The following is a 20562-nucleotide window of genomic DNA, read 5'->3' as shown; positions in this document are numbered from 1 at the left end:
AACACTATTTTCTTAAATCACTGTCTTTTGTTCTCACATAATATATTTTTTTAATCAAAAAATCAATATTTCATATCCATTTACTTGTCAAGCAGACATTCAATTTCCCATAAGCAAGTTTCAAAAATTGAAAACTTTTTCGACTTCCTGTTTCTTCTTCGGACCATCTCGCTTTCCCTTCACCATCATTCATGAGCTTATTTCTCGTTCTCTGTTGCTCAGTTCTATCCAGATGTAGCATTCTGCCAGCTCTTCTTCAAACTCGTAATTTTGCAATTACGACTGAGGGTGCAAAAGAGGCTCTCCTAAGCAGCTGGTTCACCATCAAGCTGACGGCAAGTGGAAATCCTCTTATTATTTACTCACTGTTTTCCACACACTGATGATTAAGGAAGAACCAGATCACAGATCGCTGGTGTTCCATAAGGGTCATAAACATTCCTCAGATAATCTATTTCTCTTTTTCTCTCACACGCGCAAAGTCACATTAAAAAGGCTTGTGGGCAAAAGGATTGACTATATTTTCTAAGCACTACAATCTCAAGTTCATCAGAACATAATTATGATAAGGAAATACATTTGAAATGATCATGGACACTATTTCCCTTGAAGTACACAATGACATCTGAATCAGCAAAAGAAAAGACCAATGCCTTAAAGAACGGTCACATTTACCGTTGTTCTGGGAATTTACATAGGCGAAATCTCACTGTTTCAATATTATTAACGATGGACATTATTGATAATGGACCTTTCTTGCCTGCAGCTTTTGCCAAAATCTAGCTTAAGTGACCTTAAAGGGATACTCCACTTTTTTTGGAAATAGGCTCATTTTACCACTCTCCCAGAGTTAAACAGGTGGGTTTTAGCGTTTTCGAATGCCGATTTTTTTTTAAATATATTTAGAAGTATATCAGTAACCAGACAGTTTCTGGTCTCATTGACTTCCATAGTATATTTTTTTTCTACAATGGAAGTCAATGAGACCAGAAACTGTCTGGTTACTGATATACTTCTAAATATCAGAAAGTCGGCTAAAATGATTTGAAAACGGTAAAACTCAACTGTTTAACTCTGGGGGAGTGGTAAAATGAGCCTATTTTCCCAAAAAAAAAAGTGTAGTATCCCTTTAAATTGGGTGGCCCAGGAACTGTGAAGCTGGTCACAGTCCGGAGCTTTTGCCATTGCAGCCTTCGGCACGCCAGGTCACTACAATGTGGACTAGTCTGTGATTATTACACTATATTAGACTAGAGGATGGTGAAAATACAGCAAGTTTTTTTTTTTTTTTTTTTGCAAAGTTTTGTTCAAGTTTAGTTTAATTTTATTATTTGCATAACATTGTTTAAGAACAGACACATGACGCAAGTTGAAAGCCACTGCTGTAAATGCTCATTCTGAACCATGAACTAAAGTCTAGTGTTCATCTAACCCTATACTCATCACAAAGTTCAAACCATGCATTTTTGTAACTTAAACTACACTTAAAAGGGAGTAATCTAGCAACAAAAAAAAAACAATGCTCTTTCCATTTAACAAAAAGTGGATGAGAACTTATAACTGTTATAAAGGGTTAGTTCACCCAAAAAATAAGATTCTGTCATCATTAACTCTCCCTCGTTCTAAAGTAAGACTTTCGTTCATCTTTGGAACACAAATGAAGATATTTCAATAAAATCTGAGCCAGTTCTGTCCCTTCATTGACAGCTGTGCAACTACCACTTTGACGCTTCAAAAAGATAATAAAGAGACTGTAAAATCTAATCCATATGAATTAATAGGATTAGTCCAAATTTTCTGAAGAGAAACAATCACTTTATATGATGAACAGATTCAATTTAGGCTTTTATTCACATTTAAACATTGATCAGTGAACATAAACAGAATCTCAACAGAACCTGCTTGACATGCTAAAACAAATCTAAAACAAGCTGCATAATTATGAAAATAAACTTCACTGGTCCTTGCATGTCAAGTGAACATGCTTAAGCTTCCGTTACCACAACTGATGTGTGAGTTGATGTATCTTTAAATGTGAATAAAAGCCTAAATTCAATCTGTTAATCATATAAAGTGATTGACTCTCTTCAGAAAATTTGGACTAAACCACTCAATTCACATGGATAATTAGTACGATCTGTCAACGTCTTACGAGCTGTCAATGGAGGGACAGAAAGCTCTCAGATTTTATTCAAAATATCTTCATTTATAACCTGAAGATGAACGAAAGTCTTACGGTTTGGTACGACATGAGGGTTTTTGGGTGAACTAGCACATATATTTATATATATCTTAAAAGTGTTAGTTCACCCAAAATCCCTTATGTTGTTCCAAACCGTAAGACTTTCAGTATATATGTATATATTATCTTAAATGTGTTAAGAATATAGCACTACACATTTATGGTACTTTTTCATATATACTGTATACAGTTTATATGAAAAAGTACCATAAATGTGTAGTGCTATATTCTTTAAATCATTAGGAGAAAAGCTTGCACTTCTGGTGCGTTCACAATGCACACCAAAAGGAGAAGAATAAGAAAATGCAAAAACTACATTGATAATAAACAAGACGTATAGTTCCCACACTGATCTAACAGCTTCTAGGCATAACCTACAGTAGGCACAAACAGATTTGTTCTCCAGCAGAGACCCTCAGGTTTCAGCATGTCTGAGCATGACCTTGCAGAAGAATTCCCTTTCTCCCTCAGCTCCAATGGGGTCCGACTCCGACATTCCTGATACAGTCAGGGCTTCTCACAAATCAATGGAGCGTTTCAACAGGTTTAGAGGAAATGTAAGAAAGTGAATTGAAGGGAAAAAAAGAACAGATGGAGCAAAAAAAGTGGGTAAAGTCATCATACACTCATCTGTGCACCTGTAATTAGAGCCAGTGCTGAAGCCTGTGGTGGAAAAAATGAAGAAGCGCAGCACCGCAGAGGGTGCCATTGACCTGCCGTGACCGGTAATTGCAGTCGTCTTAAAGAACATTCAGTGCCTTTAGTGTGTAAGAATTAAAATCACTTTTCAAGTGTAATTTAGACTCATACAGTGAAGAAAACCGCTATCCAATAGTCTTCAGGTACAATTCTAATGTTGGAAAACGTGCCACACTTTCAAGTGATACTGCCTGTGCAAGAGTTTGACAAAAAGCTGTCTCTTATCATTTCATTTGAGAAATGCCAAACTTGGTCACACCCCAAAGGTGTCCCTCATACATTTGGTAATTAGATACAAGTAACGAAGAGGAAGCAATAACTTTTCCAGTGAGGATAACAGATGCTTCTATTCTGGACAGTTATGCAGGTGGAATCCCCTTAAAACCGGCTATATATTTACTGTGAAAGAGTGTGTAGTTTAAGATTTTATTTGAGAAATGTTAATTTAACAGAGCGATGCAGTTATCGGAGACTGCTTATTTGTCTGATCATGCATTTTACCAGTGTCCAAATTGAATTTATTAAATGTACAATTAATAAATTGCAATTATACTGTCAAAATGCTTTGAATGATACCATCATATCAACACTGTGAAAATGAAAAGATGCTTGAGGCACCATATGAGGTTCCTAATATCATCACGCTAGTAGTGGAAACCTCAAGGCATCTTTTCAAAATAGAGCTTGTGAACTCCTGTAAGACTCTAAACACTGTCAACAAGTCCTATAGAAACACCATTAGAAGGACAATCTTTGCGGTTTCATTTTACACTTTCAAAGATTTTAAAAATATACAATGAATAGTAAATTCCTACCTTGACACTGAAATCCTTGTTTCCCAAAACCCCTGAAAGATAAAAGCAATGGTTCATTGAAAAAAATATTAGAACTGACTAAAATCACTTTATGGTCTGACTGCTGTCTCATGTAAAATGACTCAATTCATATTTGTTGTCAACTATTTCTTGCACTCTCAAGTCGTATTTTCCCCATTCCCATTTTATTTAGCACTTTACATCCTTTATTAAAGGAAATATGGCTCAAACCAAGTGAGCTCAACATTTTGGACACTTCAGGCATATTCAGCGGAGCCCTAAAAAAATGCCCATAAATGAGTGCTGTTAATGTAGACCATACAATATGGTCTTGAGACACAGCGTACAGTGTTACAGTGCAACAGTAACAGGTCCACCTCTATGGAAATCCATATTAATATTCCTTAAATATTAACACTTAAATGATAATATAAACACTTATTTTTATTTGTTATTCATTGATTAGACAATAATGTGATTCCCATTGCATTTTCACCATAACATTTCTAATCTTCCTAATAAGAGATTTCAATAACCTAAAGGAGCAAGCCATTGTATAGCCTAGAACAAGAAATTGTAAGACTACTAGTGCCTTAATACAGACAAAAAGGTGTATACAAATAAATAGTAACCATGCTATTTGTTTCTAAACAAATAGTATACAGCATAATTAATTACAACTAAGGTGTGAGTAATAGGCCTTCTACGTACATGTAGCCTAGCTAACGTTATGCATGGTTGCTTATAAAAAATTGTAAAGGCTAGTACTGGTTTGCTTACAAGTAATTAAAAAAAACATTAGAACTAACGCCACAAAACACAAGTTATAATAAATGAATGTTAAAGCAGCTTGCCATACACTTCAGTAGGTAATGAACTGTAGTTTTAGAGCACCCAAACTATCTTACCAGATAAAGTCCGTGCAGTGGCTGCAGAAAGTAGGCTGCTTGAAGAAGCGAGCGATAAACTTGTGGTCCTTGACTTCGTGAACGTTCTTCTGTCTCAAAGCACCTTGTCGGGCAAAGCCTCTCATGGGTGCGCTGCTCTCCTCTCCATCGCTGTTCGACTGTGCCGGTTCTGCCATTCTCAACGCGGGGAAAGTTTGCGCGAGCCTGTATACCGGAGTTAGTTGAGCGGAGTGTGTACATATAATGCGGAGCTTCGGACTGCGATGAACTCTCAGGCGCGATGCTTTGCGTCCTTCTCCGCCCAAGTGCTCTCCTTACACCCCGGTACACGCAAACACACACCCTCTCACACACACACACAAACTGACGCGCAGTTACCAGACTCCTCCCACCCTCCCACTCATTTACCTTTGGCAAGCAGAGCTGATTGATTGAGATTCTGTCAAACCTCTCTTACATTTACATGAAAGCGCTCAACAGCATAATGAGGAAGAGACAATAGGAAACGTTTACGAGTAGATTACGAAACGTGAGGCTCATGAAAATTTGTATTGCAAAAAAAAAAAAAGTCAACCATGAAGCCTGTCACTGCCTTGATGATAGCTAATGTATAATTGCGTTAAAACACCAATTCTATGATGAAACTTAAAGGTGCACTCAGTATTTTTTTCTAATAAAAAGTTTTACACAAAAATAGAATTTAAGATTAATATTATTAAAATAATATCGAGCCATATGAGATAAATTCTAGACTGTAGTCATCTAGGAAAAAAAGAAGTAGCGGTTCCCCTCATAGGCACTGCCATGACATCACATGACCTGTGGTTGAAAATTATTTCAATTAAAATTAATGTCCATTACATTCATGTGTTTAGTATGAGACTGAGAGGAACAAAAAGAAAAACAAAATAAGAGATGTACTGTTTGTACTGTGTGTTCATTTTCTTGACATGCGTCTGCCATGAACGGCAATATAGTTCACGTTAGTCCGTGTAGATTAACTTCAACAGTCTTTCCCTCAACTAAGGTTGTTGGCGTGGTCTAGTTGTCTTCCTTTGTGAAGTGAGAATATATATCAGAAACAAAGTAAAAACAACTTTATGCAGATACGTTTTATTTCACAACCAAACTAAAAACGAATAGCCTACATTTTTTATACAGAAGTAACCGCATGCAATATGTGACTTTCAATGGCTGATCGATTCTTACATATCATGATATAGCTTACTATTATATACCATCATGAAGATGTCTCTTATTAGCACAGAATAATCTGTGAGTACTTAGGCTGCACTATTGGAAACATATCGGTAATGATATAGGTAGGCTAGGCAATTTGTTTTATAAACACTGTTGAAACTCTCTTTACATCCTGATAGCAATCAATAATAAAAGTGCATGGCCTAAATTTTAAAACATGTAGCCTACATATATCTTCTGTGGAAGTCACAGGACCAAAAAAACGTTCGTCCAATCATTGTATTCGGTCCGAATGCAATGATATGATGTCCACCTGCCTGTCAACAAATGTATTTGCACACCTCCGCAAACCGCAAAATCCATCCTCAGCGGGTTATGTAAGGTCATGCCGAGTTGTAGACAGAGTCACTGAGTGCCGCAAACAAACAGCAACCACCTTTTACATTCCTCCTGAAACAAACCAACAAGCTTATGCTGCGTTCACGCCATTTCGTAAGATGGCAACCTGTGATGTAACCTGAGCTGTTCAAGTTCTCAGACTCGGATTTATGCGTTTCTCTGTCAAAGCTGAAATTAGTCAAAGACTGGTCAGGAATTAGACCGCCGAAGCAGTCAGGTGGTACAAGTAAGATTTCTGTAAGTTGTTTACGTTGTTGTTCTCATTCATGTGTTTTTAAGGAGGTGTGGCTTTGGAGACACTCTGAAGGAAGGGTGGGATCTTATGCTTTCAAAGCTAGCTTGCTATTGCGAGCCAGTACAAAATTGCCTACTTTGTAGTTAAGAAACCTATAAATGATAATACTCTTACAATTATATCACAATTATATTACAATTATAAGGTGTTTTCTTAAGGGTTCAGACGCAACAGACTGCAGTTTCTCTGATCTCCCTAAAGTATGAAGCTGCACAGATAGCCAAGTTGGCTGCTCACATATATAGGCCTAAATTGATGTCTAAGCTTTGTTACATAAATTTTCATGTTGTGTCCCAGCTGACTCTTTTCACCAGAGTTGTTTCATTCTTTTTCTGTGACGCACTAACAAGTAGGAGGCAAGGACAACCAGCGGCTGAGAGCACAATGGCACCATGCACTTACCGAGAGAGACTGAGTGAACTTCAGCAGGGAGATTAAACTTCTTGTGTTGATGTTGTCATATGCCTGTATCATATTTTGTGATTCATGCTTGTTGCCAAACTGCTATTCTCCAGGGCTGCAAAAATCGATTCTATGGGCTATATGCACGCATAAGTTCCGCATTTGACGTAAGGATGCTCGACCATTTCCGGTTGTGTAGATTAAAGCGGAGGAAAACCGGAGAAAACGGGATTATGGCAGAGTCTTCAATATTTACTGTCCTCCCGTCTTTGAAACGAAACGTACATACGTTTAGATGTAATTTTATATATAGTTATGTTTATTTAATATAATTTTAAAAAGAAGCATAAACACAACGAGGGGTGTCTGTTTTATCTGTTTTTGTGACTAACGTTTCATTAGTATAACCATGGAGTATAAAATTCAATATAAATTCTCGGTATTGCATTGGACTCTATGATCGGCGGAAGTTATCGAGCATCCTTAATCCTTCACCGGAAATAACGCCGTGCATAGAGCCCATTGGTAGGCTAATCGATTGTTGCGTGGACAAATCGAGTATTCTGACTTTTAACCCTTTAAATGCCTGAATGATTCGCCAAACATTATATATTTAGTGACCGGGATCTATATCTAAAATGGATTGATCTGTTTAATCACTCAGTCCTCGTCAGAGCTCATTTCCCAGTACATTCAGCATCTGTCTCATATTTGTGATCTCAAACAAATTCTAAAAATATACATTTACATCTTCAAAATCAAAATTTAAATCAATGGCAGCTTCTTCACCAGATCCACCATCAAGTAACAGCGACACTAATATTTAATTGCGTTCAGTAAATCGCTGAGCCATTTGAAGTCTTGCTGATGATCTGTTTTTTTAAGTTTTCATTAACTGGGAAATACAGCTTTTGCACATTTTTACCCGATAAAATTAAAGTAGTCAGATTTTTAATCTTGAATTATAGCATATAAATAGGCTACCGTGGCTACAGTGTCTTGTTTAAAGTCTGCATGAAATCAAAATTGCTTTATTTTTTTTACTTTATTTTTCTTTTTTTTTACTTTTAATATAAATATATGTGAGCCTTGCTCTTAACTATAAGCTAGTGTGTTCAAAAACAATGACAACATTAAATATATAACCATTCACTTTGGCCAATATGGATCAATGATTTTGATGTCACTCTGCACGTGCACCCTGCAGCTTCTCATCAGATTTTCTGTCCAATCAAATGCTCTCTAGAATCTATGTTGTCCCGCCCCCTGCATTATAGATTATAGGCTAGCACAAAGCAGACCATATGCGCGAGTCTGCGCTGACCACAGAACGTATCGGACCCAACTGAATTTAAAGCGTAATGATGAGGAGATTTGGAGGAGAAACTTTTACATATTAGGAGGAAAATGCAACTTTACCCTGGCCGAACTCTGATATAAACAAAAAAAGCGATTGGCTATTTAAAAAGGAGGAGGGGCTGTTCAATGTGTCTCACCCTGTGTTCCTGTTTCATTGGGTGCTTCTCATTTCTTATTTGTGCATCCTCGTTTCCTTTCCTTGCTTCCTTTCCTTGCGTCTCAGCTCCACCCCCTGTAGGACGCGAGGGAAGGAAGCGAGGAAAGGAAAGGAGGACAGAGGAATCGAATAAAAGCTTTTTTATATCCATTGGAATACTTGATCACTCGAGCGTCACTCCACCGTGTCATCAGCAGCGCTAAAAGGATCTGCCCTTATGTTGAAGTTTGGTTATTTAATAAATTCATAATAATAAAGATAGGCTATACTGTTGAAATATTTGAGATGTGTGGTTTATATAAACTGCAAAGGTAAAGTATAAATTAAAATGATTGTGACCGATGTGAAGGGGGAGGAGAATTGACACGTGCGTCACGTTTAGTCAGTATAACAGTTCCGCGTAGGATGCACCTGTGTATCCTCGCTTATGACTCCTCAGAAAGCCTCCTATCTCCTCGATCCTCGACTCCTCACGGTGCAATTAGAGAATTGAGATGTCCTTCAAGATGTCTGAGCTCGATCGGTTTCCGGGTCATAGGAGGGAGGACGGAGGAGCGAGGAGACGAGGAGGGATATTGAGAAGCACCCATTGAATAATGCTGCACGTTTCAAGGCGCTTCAGAGGGCCTTTAGCTATCATTATTATTTTTTATTTAAAAAAAAAATATATATAAAAAATATAAAAAAATAATAATAATAATACAGGATTAAAATTGAATAAATAGATGGAAATAAATTGGAATAAATAAAAATAAATAAGAACGCTTAAGAATTTCTAAGTCTAATTGGCTTATACACACATCACATGTCTTTTGAAGCCTGTGTGACTTTCATCTGTGGAAAAGGAGATCTTTATATCAGAATGTCCCCATTCAATGTCCCAAATCATTATATGTTATATAACATATAAGGATGCGCAACTTATGACATTTCCATACGTTTTTGAGTGAACTATCCTTTTCAACCCATCTTAAAGTTAATTGTGGGTTTTACTCAAGTTGTAAAATTCATCTCTGTTGCAGATAGATTGCTTTTTGAAGCTGTTCTGTGGTGAAAACCACATTAAATGTGACACTGTCTTTTCCTGTGTTAGTCAGAGGAAACCGTTAAATGCACAGCAGCATGTGAGAAGGACAGTAATGCAACCTAGAACTGCGTAGTTTAATGGTAATAGCCTACGGGAGATATAGTGTTAAGGTCACAGAGATCACCAGTGAGTAGTGATGCCCACAAGCTAACAGCATCCAGAGTTTACCTGCTCTGCGCCCACTACGCTTTCCGCTGGCAGTCGCCCACGCACACACACCTGCTATACATGCACTGAAATCCTGCGGTTTGCAATCTTCTTTGTGAGATTGTGCATTATGTGAAAGAGACTGAAACCTCAGACACCTATTAATGTCACCTATTGATGTCACCTATTGATGTTTTTTTTTTTTGTAAAAATGTATTTGATTTTCAAGCGCATCCATCGAATCTTTTTTTTTTTGTCAGCAGAGCAAGATTCAACAAGATAAAATACTGCCACCTACTGTTGGAATGAGTTAAAGGAACGCTCCTAAATGTATTAATGCACTTGAAATTTATTTATTTATTTATTTATTTATTTATTTATTTTATATGGAAGCTTGTTTCCGCCACTGAATAAAAAAATATAATAAATAATTGTGACTTTTTATCTCACAATTCTGACTTTTTATAATTTTACTCACCCTAACGTTGTTCCAAACGTTTTTGTAGAACATTAAATAGGATATTTTGGTAAATGGCTCAGTGTTTGTATGTTTTGTACACAGTGAAATTCAGTCGTCACTCGTCACCTGTTCTTCCTGTAAGTTCCACAAAAGAAAGTCATACACGTTTGGAACGATATGATGAGGGGGAGTAAATGATGAAAATGTCTTGAGTCTCAGGTTAAATGATTATATTTGTTATTTCCCTACACTAAAAAGTTACTTCACTTGTTTGCGTAATGCACACAGAGATGGTAATTATATTCAGGAGTTATTGTTCCTAAAAATGTCTTGTAACCTTTTCTAGTGCTTGATCTAGAGATACCTTTATGTAATGCTTTGGTGTTTAATGGAATAATAAGGAGAGTGCGAGTATTTTTTCCTATGGTTGCTATGGAGATGCCTTTACATAATGATAAATATAGGTTGATCACATCCTTTATTACACTTGGGGTTTTGTTCTGCTTTATGATGAGCACACTCTCAAAATCTCCAAAGAACAAGGCAGTTTATAATTGTTCAGCTGTATTGTGTTCCTTACAGTATAGGCTACTTGTCTATAAATGTACTTTTGTCGCAGATCATTATGTCATGTTGGTGTTATGGTCAGAATAATGTAATATGGATGCAGCTTTCATTTAAAATATAATCAAAATAGAAAAGTTGATCCCAAAATCAGGCAACAATGTCTGAAAAAACAACACACGCTTATTCACGGTTGGTCTCTTTTAAAAGAAGACACTTGGCAGATTATTGTGGAAATGGAATAAATTAATAGAATTTAATTATATAAAATTTATTTAAGTTTAAGTATATTTTTATGAAAATGTAATATATATATATATATATATATATATATATATATATATATTATTTTATTATACATTTAAAGTAATATGTTTCAGCCTATAAATGACAGAAAGTCAAAGCCATGTATCTAACCAAGTTGTGTTCCAAATTTGAAGTTGATATCACAAAAATTGCAGTTCCCATGAGATTTTGCTTAGGCATAGGCCTAGTACCAAAAATAGCAACCGGGTGACATTGAATTTAATTGTGTGCATTCTGCCATTACATATTACATCTCTGTCCAAATATCACTTCTGTCTCAAAATATGGATCCTAGAAACTCAGAACTTTCTGACAATATGTGTTTTGCCATGATTAGGAAAGGTTTTGATAATAAATTATGAAATATAATGATGGCCAAAAGGGGTGGAGCATGATAAAATAATTTTGAGTACCGTTTCCTTGGTTACACAACATCGAATTTCAAAACAGTTTTCACAGAACTAATTCTGAGTTCTTAAGCTTTCAAATGGTATCTAATTTATGATAACTATAAAATATGTGATGTAATAAAAAAAGGTGATAAAATATATTTTAGAGGATAATATTAATATATATATATATATATATATGAAGAGTTCAGATGCAAAAGCCTCTAAATGCCATTTGAAATTTTCTTCTTTAATGATGATTTTTATCAAGCTTGTATATTCAAGTTCAGTGATTTCACTTAAATGGCAATGATAATTACCTATTAATTGTTATTTAAGTGAAATTACTGAACTTAAATATACAAGTTTGATAAAAATCATCATTAAAGAAGAAAATTTCAAATGGCATTTAGAGGCTTTTGCATCTGAACTCTTCATATATATATAATATACTTTTTAGAAGATAACATTTTTTTATTGACAAATACTAGATTATATGTTTTGTTATGAACTTTTAACATGCAAATCAAAGTTTGAATGATTAAAAGTGTGGTTGCTGACTTTTAGTTACAAAGGTGAAAACTCCTGTAATGATAGATATTTTTTTGATGCACACTTGTCATATATTAACCAATTACTCTTCCAACATATACTGTATGTTTTCTACAAAATCATCAACAAATACATATTCTGGAGTCTTAGACCTTTCCAATGATATATAGTTTGCCATGATTAGATCAGGATTTAGTAGAAAAATATTGAAGTAAACTTAAATATCCTGCTAGCAGGAGGGTGACAGCTAAGGGGTTAAAACTAGATTTTAATTTACTAAAGACAAAAAGAGCAGATGTTTAAAACAGACATAGAAATCACTTTATTGAGGGAATGCCTTCCAACAATACAAAACACAATAATCCAGAGGCTTAAAGTAATACCATTCCATGAAGATACCAACAGAACAATGTCCCTCTGCCCTGTGGTCAATCCGGAAAATCATGACGCATTAACATGGCTTTATTTTAAGTAAAAAAAAAAAAAAGGAGAGAAACTAGGATGAGGAGAAAAAAAAAACTACAACCCACAGACTACTCAACCAAACTATCAAAGGATGAAAAAGATATACCATAAAATAACAGGTAGATAAAACATGTTAAACGACAGCAAAATAACTTTGCAGTTCTGCTTTTTGCAACCATTTGTTGACAGTAGGATGCAAGCATTACATTTTATTCAACATTTGTGCAAGTTACTTTCACTTTAGAATGATAAATCCGCTTTTGTAATGGCCAAGAAGCTCTAAAGTACTGAAGTGGGCTTGTCCCATGTGGGTCAGCATGTCTGATCAAGTGAAAGCCAATTAAGATTCTGCTGTTCTTATCAAATGTCATGGGGGAAAGCAAAAATGTTCACTGTTCTCACTCACTGTACCGGCAGGTCATAGGATTAAAAGACAAATCCTAGAGGACATATGACTCTAGACAGAGTGAAGTGAGACTTGTAGATTAAGGGGGTGAGGTTATTGGGTTTGGGCGGGCTGCCGCTCCTCAGGGGTGTTGTCCGAGGCCTGGGGTTCTGCTGGGGGTCCGGAGCTGGTCTCAGACGGAGCGGTGCTGTCGCTGGTGCCCTCATCTGTAGCACCCTCTGCAGGCTCAGGCTGGGCTGGTTTCTCTCCCTCTGCAGCTGGGGTGCCTTGCTCAGCCTCCTGAGATACTTCAGAAGCTTCAGCCAGAGTCTCTGCAGGACGGACACCACAAAGGTCAGTCAAACATCTTTTATTAGACTATTTTTGTTCAATATTCATAGTAAGAGAAAAGATCTGACCCGTCTCCATTGGGGTGGGCTTGTCCTCTCCATCCTTGGTCTCGCTGGTGGAGGTCTGTTCCGTGTTGGCGTTGGTCTGAACCGCAGCTGGCTGTTGCTCTTCTTGAGCGGCTCTCTCCACCTGCTCTGCTGCTTCCCGCTCTCTCTCCTCCGCCCTCCGGCGAGCCGCCTCCTCTGCAGCCGCCATTTCAGCTGCCAGCTTCTCCATGTCCACCTCCACTTTCAGACTACACAGCTAAAAAAGCAAACAAACCACACATCAATCACTGACAGTTCATCTGGCATTTGAGCTCAGGCTAAACAGAAGGGTTTTTAGTACAGCGATCAAACTGAATTTCACACCCGTTTGAGCTCGTTATTGAAGGAGTCTGTGCTCTCCAGGAACCTCCTCTTCTTATCCTGATGTCGGTCCTCGATTTGAAGCAGCTCTGCTTCAAGCTTCCTCTGTTTAAAAACAAACAAAAGAAAACCAGGAACAATTATTTAACCGTGTCTTAACAGTCTTGCGTTTTATGACTTGTGTCTTTAACATGTCCAACCTACCTGGTGCACCATGAGCGACTGGACTTGACGTTTGAGCACCTGCATGCGAGCGGTGGTCACCACTGAGCGAACATCAGGCACCACAACCTCACTCAGGATGTCGCTGATGAGCCGGTGATTCCTCTGGAAACGAGCTGCCGCTGTATGCTTCATGGAGAAACCGTCGTCATAGTCTAAGAGAAATTTCATATTTGGAGTGTTTTTTTTCTCAAAATGCACCTTTTTAAACTTTAGGCCCATTTGGATTTCTCAGCAGGACATCTGTAAAAGAAAATCTGAATGGCTCTGACATTATAAATCCCTTGGACTTTGGATGCCAATTAATCCACTAAGAATTAGTCCAGAATAAGGTTACTTCCCATGGTAATATGACATTAGTTTGAGATACAAACAAGTAATATGTAAGCCCCTGGCATTTATGAAGATCTAATACACAAATTATATATACGTAGAGTAAACAAAACAATGTACAATTCAAGCTGAGAGGAAACAGTCTCAGCAATATTCATACAACTTCATCCAAATGTGACAAAGATGTCACTCTCACCATTAGGGGTGCACGATTCAGAAAATGTCACGATTCGATACCGATTTTTTGTCTCGAGATTCGATTCAAAATCGATTTTCGATTCAAAAACGATTCGCAGGTCTATATAAATGTAGTTTACTTTTTCCTACGTGATTGATTGCAGTAGACATAATTTAAAAGAAAAGTTTGATATTACTTTATATGTCATCATACAAAAATAAAAACTTTTGCAACTAAAAAGTGCGAAGTGCCAAGCTTTGGCCAGCTTTTAAATACATTTAATTCAAGTTTAAAATAAAACTTAAATAAAAAGCTTTTACATTTAGCTTTAAAGTGCTGTAGTCAGATCAAACAAACAATTATGCTAAATGTGGTTTAAGGAGTAGGCCTACTTCAGCTACCAGGTTGACTGTTGAAATGTGAACTCGACTGGGCACATTGAACTTCCTAAAAATATATACTAATTTCATAGAACCCTTGTGAAAATATTTTAAATAGATTTAAAAAAGCCACCGCTAACTGGTAACATCTATGGTTAGATTGATTTGTTTAGATCCAGTGAAGCCGTTCATAGGCGCGTAATTTGCGGGTATCTCCAGTTAACTAGCAGAGCATTCATTTAGTTCGCTATTAAATAAGAGACCTGTTGTTTTTGAAATCAAGCTGAGCGCTCGTGTCCGCTGCGATCAGTGTCATGGATATACAGTGTTCTCTGTGGCTCGCGCAGTCTTCTCTCGGACGCGCGCTTCAATCTATCGCCGTTGTGGAGACTCCGGTGAAATCTAAAATAAAATGCACACAAATGTGATGAACATATTCGGTTTTGATGAGAGAGAGAAAAAACTATACGAGTGCGGTTTAGAACCCGTAACCTCTGACACGCTTGGCAAAAGATCTACAGAACTCAAACATAAGATCTGCGGATCGATGCATTTATTTACGGGTTGAACAGAGTGGCTGCACAGTTTGACCAGCGGGCGGCAAGAACTTGCAATAAATATTCATCAGACCGGCCCTCGCAGCCTCGAAACCATAGAAACACTACCGGACCACCGGTAAAAGTCCCAACTCAACCGATTGCCACTCCGCCCCTGCACGCCATTAAAAAATATAGCCTATATATATAAATCGATTTTTGGAATTCTATGAATCGATTCTGAATCGGTAAAGATTGAATCGCGATTCAAATGTGAATCGATTTTTTTGCACACCCCTACTCACCATCAGGGTCCTCAGCGGGCTGGATGCTCATGTAGGGTTCGCCCTTGTCTAGGCGCGACTGTCTCTGCCGGCTCTCTTCTTCTAGAGCAGCTTCAGCACGGTTCTTAGCGTTGACGTACGCCAGGTAGGCTGGAGAGTTGTGGTAGGCTTTCAAAGAGTCATTATACTCGATCTGCAGGGAAAACAACGCGATTTCCCAGGAATCGTTTTCAAATAAATCTCAAGTGAGGACAAAATGCAAGAAACAAACCTTCTCAGCCTCGTATTCATTTAAATAGTCCTGTTTTTCCTCATCAGTGAGGTCTCTCCACATGCCACCGATGATCTTTCCGATCTCCCATAACTTCAGGTCAGGATTAGAGGCTTTAACTTGATCCCAAACCTATGAAAGACAAGTGTCAGTTCAGAGTCGACAGAACATTACGGGTTCCTGGCCGGAGAGGGTTGCATTTTTTCCAAAAGGATAGAGAGAAAGAGCACCATGTTTGTCAACCTTTCAGTCCAAAATTAAAGGATGAATGCAGAACAGGAAAGAAAAGCAAGCGTAATTGATCTGAACATTATATTTATTATCGATATATATATATATATATATATATATATATATATATCGATCTGTTATGTATACATTACGGATTCAACCTAAGTGCTTTATTTTCATCTTTTTTAAACACTTTGCTCAAAACAGAAAGGAAATGCGGCAAAGTTTATAGCCTCCAATGAGTAGATCAGAAAAGATGTCAGCTTCCCAGCCTGTTTAAACAGAAGAAAGCAATGAAGCGATGTTGGGGGTCTACCATATGAAGGGGCGGAGTCAGGCCACTGACCACCCCTCAGCCTTTGAGATGATCGCAGAAGCGCTCTCTGCAATTTACAAGCAGTAAAAGCAGACACCGTGGGTGTCTTACCTTCCTGCTTACCTTCCGGCTATACCGCATGTAGGGCATCAGCGGCTTGTCGGGCGGTTTGGGCGGCTTAGGAACGGTGATCCCGGAGGAGTTCTGCAGGAAAGGGAAAGAGGACCACACGGGGCGTTAGAGATCGTAAAGGGCACACATGGTCAACACAGAACTTCATAATGGAGCACTATGGAGAGGGACAGGAGGCAAACAGAAACAATGACAGCGTGAAGTGCTTCGCAAAGGGGGCGGGAGACGTACCTGAACGACAAACCAAATACAGCACGTTAACATTACGCCAACAAGGCCATGCATTACACCCTCTTGAACACAAAGCAACTGTCTTTTATAGCCGAAAATGATTCTGCAGAGGGTTTTTTTTTAACAAGCCAACGGCTAAAATGCCTCAAGCTTGCTAAGAAGTCATGCCAAGTTGCAGAGTTTGGCACGGGCATCTAAAGCCATGCGAGCGGACGACCGTTGGCTCTCGTGCATGATGAAGTGATAGGATGGCTGACGGGGGAGAGGGGGGGGGGGGGGGGGCAACAGTTCTGAGAAGCAATCACTATGAAGCTACAAGTCATTCTGTGTCAATCACACCCATCCAGACATTACTGAGAGTGACTGCTTGACAGAAGCAAGAGGATTATGGAAGCTACTAGTTGAGAACTACCCAAGACTCGACTCTACTGCCCGACAGACATCTTCAACTCTATGAAATTACTCTGTACAGTGTAAGAGCAAAGCATTTGACTCTATTTCATATTCAGGCCATGTAAGTTAGCTTTAGTGTCCTCTCGTCTGGGCTTTTAATCCCTCGGCTTTCGCTAGGGCCCTAGTTGGCACCGGTCGAACCATTACCCTGTTGTTCCCGCTGGGGTTCCCTCCCAGCCTGTAGTTGTTGTAGGCCAGATGGCTGTATGGGTTGTACCCCACAAACCCAGGGGTGGTGGGCATTTGCTGATGGAGACAAATGAGACAAAACACGAATGAGAAATGACACAAACAAGGGAGGAAGGGACAAAAAAAATGAAAAGGAGAACCTGCTTTTGTTTTCTGTCATGATTTGCATAAAACATGCAAAAAGCAGCAATCTTTGATAGCAGCACAACCCTAGCATTACTCTACATCCACTTGTGCAGCAAAGTAGCAAAGCCACAGGCACTATGGGTGGGTGGTGGGACAAAATAACATTCTAAAAGGCTTTGTTAAATTTAGGGATAATGATCGGGAGGATTTTAGCCAAATATCATGGTGGCGTACGACTAGCCTTACAGGAATAACGCTTAAAGTAATTACCGGGGATTTGAATCAAGTATTTCAACCACACATGATTCAATGCATGTGGAGAAACTAAATTACTGCGAATGGTTCTCAGAATCTATAAAGCACAAGGAGGCTTACACACCATTATGCTCTACACATAGTATTTAATGAATAACCATGGGACTACACACAATAAAATAAGATATTGTGACTTGACTTAGTGCGATTATTCAAATGTGAAGGCAGTGATTTAATTACATATGTGCATTGCGTGTTTCAGATCAGAGCGCAGCACTGTTTGTTAACACATGCAGCTCATGATACAGTAGCTGCGTTTACATGGACCCTTATAATCGGATTGACGGCTCAAACGGACTTTTAAAACAAACAAACAAACAAAATCTCGTTTCACTCAGTGTCTGTGAAGTGAAGCAGGACAACGTCCCACCAGTGCTTGTTTTAGATTCTCATCCACACATGACTTTTGGGCAGGGGTTTTTTTACTGCGTGATAAATCCAATCAGCAAAACGGTTCGTGCTCATCGTCTCCAAATCATGACCAGAGACGGATAAATATTAAGTCTGTTGTTTAAAACAAATACAGAACCAATATGGGAGAATAGTTATGAGCGAACAGTGGCATTTTCGTGCAGTTTGCGCATGTCAAAGAATCAATTCCGATTTGAATCTTGTGACATATGAACGTGCACATCAACCCGATCACTTTATTTATCATTCAAGAAAACGCCTTGATCGGATTGATCAATCGTATTGATTTCATTACGATTGTGTCCAGGTAAACGTAGCGTGTGACAGTAAATTAACTAAGATGCTGCGAATCATGAGCTGCACACGTAAATGAACAGTGCCACGCTCTACTCTGAAACCCCCCCAGCGCATATTTACTTGCTAGCAAACCACCAAAATAAAAGCTTGACTGTTTAAATGTTCAAAATGTAAGAATTAAGGCAAACAGTATTATTGTACTATTATAGTCAATATTTTACCATGACATTTTGTTTAACATTTTTTATTAAATCACATCAATTATAATAATAATAATAATAATGATTAATAATTGTGTCAAATACAAAAAAAGATCATAATTCTAGAATTATTAATTATTTCTATTTAAGTCACCTAGCAAAAATTCCAGTATTTTTTTTTTTTTTCATATAGCAATTTATAACTAGCATTTTTTCCAAACCGTGCAGCCCTAATTCATTAAATAATACTTTTGGAGCCTGAAGTACATGGTATCCTCAGCAACTTATGGATTAATAGAACCGAGTTAAGCTGTACACGGAAATAACAAAAGCCACCCCGTGTGAAACTGTGACCTTCCCACAATCCTCTCATCTCTAACGATATAGGTTTGGGTGATGGAGGGGAGGGGCCATATGGATGATTGGCATGTCCTGGATACTTACTGTTGTGGGGGCTGGGGTGGGGGCAGGGGTATAGGGTGGCCGCTCTGTGAGAGGAAGAGAAGGGACGAAAATGTAATTATGTGACTATTGAAATTCATTGAAAATCCTTCACCAGTGGTAAAGCCTACTTATTCGTCACATCTGCATCGGTTCAATGTGCACACTTCACACCACAAATGTTAGTTAATTACATCTACAAGACGCACACCCATTTTTACACTGTATTCATAGAAAGTGGTAAAATTAAACAAAGAAATAGATTAATAAAGTCAGTTCTGAAGATCTGATCAAGATGGGTGGGCTTTAAGGGGTCAAACCAATCAATTGAAATGTGCTCTTACTTGACATCTTGTTTGTAGGATTGAGGATATCAGGCTATCCCCATCATTTGGTTCTGAAATAGGGCAAAAACTTATTAGACGAATAGGCATGCTTTATGTGTGCAAAAACACGATCAACTTGCTCAAGATGCAAACATCTACATACCTGCTTTTTGATCATATATGTTTTGTTTAAAACTATGCACCCACCTGTTTAGCTATAATGTGAAATTCGGTTTGATTGAACATCCCACAGTGTGTGTGTGTGGTATAAATAAAGAGGTGGATTTAATAGGAATTAAATGAGACGTTGCGTTTATGGATCTCAGGCCTGTGTGGTTACTGGGTGAAGATAACGGCGAGAAGGCGTGCAGCAGCCTAAGAGGTTTATTTATTGATGAACTTACTACAATGATAGCTACAAGGGGAGAAAATAAATGTTATTAACACGAAAAACCACATAAAGGCGTTGTACTTGACGAGCTATACGCACCCCGAATACATGAATGCTTGGACGGCGGAGATGCTAACGTGCAAAACATCAATGAATGAAAGCGGCTAACACTGGCTTTCACTAACAGTAAAACATCATATGAAAAACAAATTCAAATTCATATTCACATTTCAGGTAGAAAATGTGTTTTACGTTATTTGGATTGTGTTTAGCGTTTCTTATTTTTCATATATTTTTTAAAAACACAACCCGGTGTTATAGAAACAGCATTAGCTAGCGGGCTAAGTTACCACTTAAGTCCGCCAACCGTTGAATATATGAAAATCATGATGCATATAAACAAAAAAAAACGTCATTTTTAAATAGGCGTGTTTGTTATATTACAACACAGATAATAAGTTGTTTCCTGAACACAGTAATATGCAATAAAACGCACATTAACGAACACTCACCCCAGCTTCTTTGTTCCCTCAATGGTGCTCCGCCAGGATGTGACACATTTTGAGCTGCATCTGACCTGATTTTCCAGTACATTTCTGCCATCTAGTGGTCACAATCTAATACTGTACTGAGAGATGGACGCAAAATGATAAACTAAAACTAATACATTTAGCCATGGTGAACATAAGAGACTTTTTTTCTATAACATT

The 20562-nt window shown here is 38.0% G+C and overlaps 2 protein-coding genes across 7 annotated transcripts in view; both read right to left on the bottom strand.

The window, feature by feature from the left end:
- The window catches only part of prkcbb (protein kinase C, beta b), a 127724-nt gene extending 122705 nt beyond the window's left edge, over nt 1-5019 (bottom strand). For 2 of the 3 annotated variants that reach the window (XR_016155133.1, XM_039685743.2), the window contains exons 1-2: nt 4665-5017; nt 3757-3788 (exon numbers count right to left, since the gene is read on the bottom strand). Coding sequence is in view for 2 of the 3 variants with exons in the window: in XM_039685743.2 (XP_039541677.2) it covers nt 3757-3788; nt 4665-4840 (208 nt within the window). In the remaining variant the exon portion in view is untranslated. Of the gene's footprint in view, nt 1-3756; nt 3789-4664 lie in introns of all 3 variants that reach the window. The other variant, XM_039685744.2, reaches the window with a different exon arrangement.
- A 7260-nt stretch (nt 5020-12279) lies between these two features.
- On the bottom strand, nt 12280-20441 carry smarce1 (SWI/SNF related BAF chromatin remodeling complex subunit E1). Of its 4 annotated transcripts, none has more exons than XM_039687157.2 (11): nt 20365-20441; nt 19480-19532; nt 19139-19182; nt 17304-17402; nt 16452-16544; nt 15794-15925; nt 15544-15715; nt 13794-13966; nt 13593-13694; nt 13251-13485; nt 12280-13163 (listed from the first exon to the last, which is right to left on the bottom strand). In XM_039687157.2, the coding sequence occupies exons 2-11, from the start codon at nt 19484-19486 to the stop codon at nt 12946-12948; spliced, it is 1275 nt and encodes a 424-aa protein (XP_039543091.1). In that variant the 5' UTR covers nt 19487-19532; nt 20365-20441; the 3' UTR covers nt 12280-12945. The 4 variants fall into 4 exon arrangements, with proteins under 4 accessions (XP_039543091.1, XP_039543092.1, XP_039543094.1 ...); XM_039687158.2 differs by having other exon boundaries at nt 16464-16544; XM_039687160.2 differs by lacking the exon at nt 17304-17402.
- Between the last annotated feature and the right edge of the window lie 121 nt (nt 20442-20562).

The sequence above is a fragment of the Pimephales promelas genome, chromosome 3 (assembly GCF_988280905.1).
Source record: "Pimephales promelas chromosome 3, fPimPro1.hap1.1, whole genome shotgun sequence".
Taxonomy (NCBI): Eukaryota; Metazoa; Chordata; class Actinopteri; order Cypriniformes; family Leuciscidae; genus Pimephales; species Pimephales promelas.
Note: the sequence above shows the minus strand (reverse complement) of the source record. Positions and strands in the feature narration are given on the sequence as shown.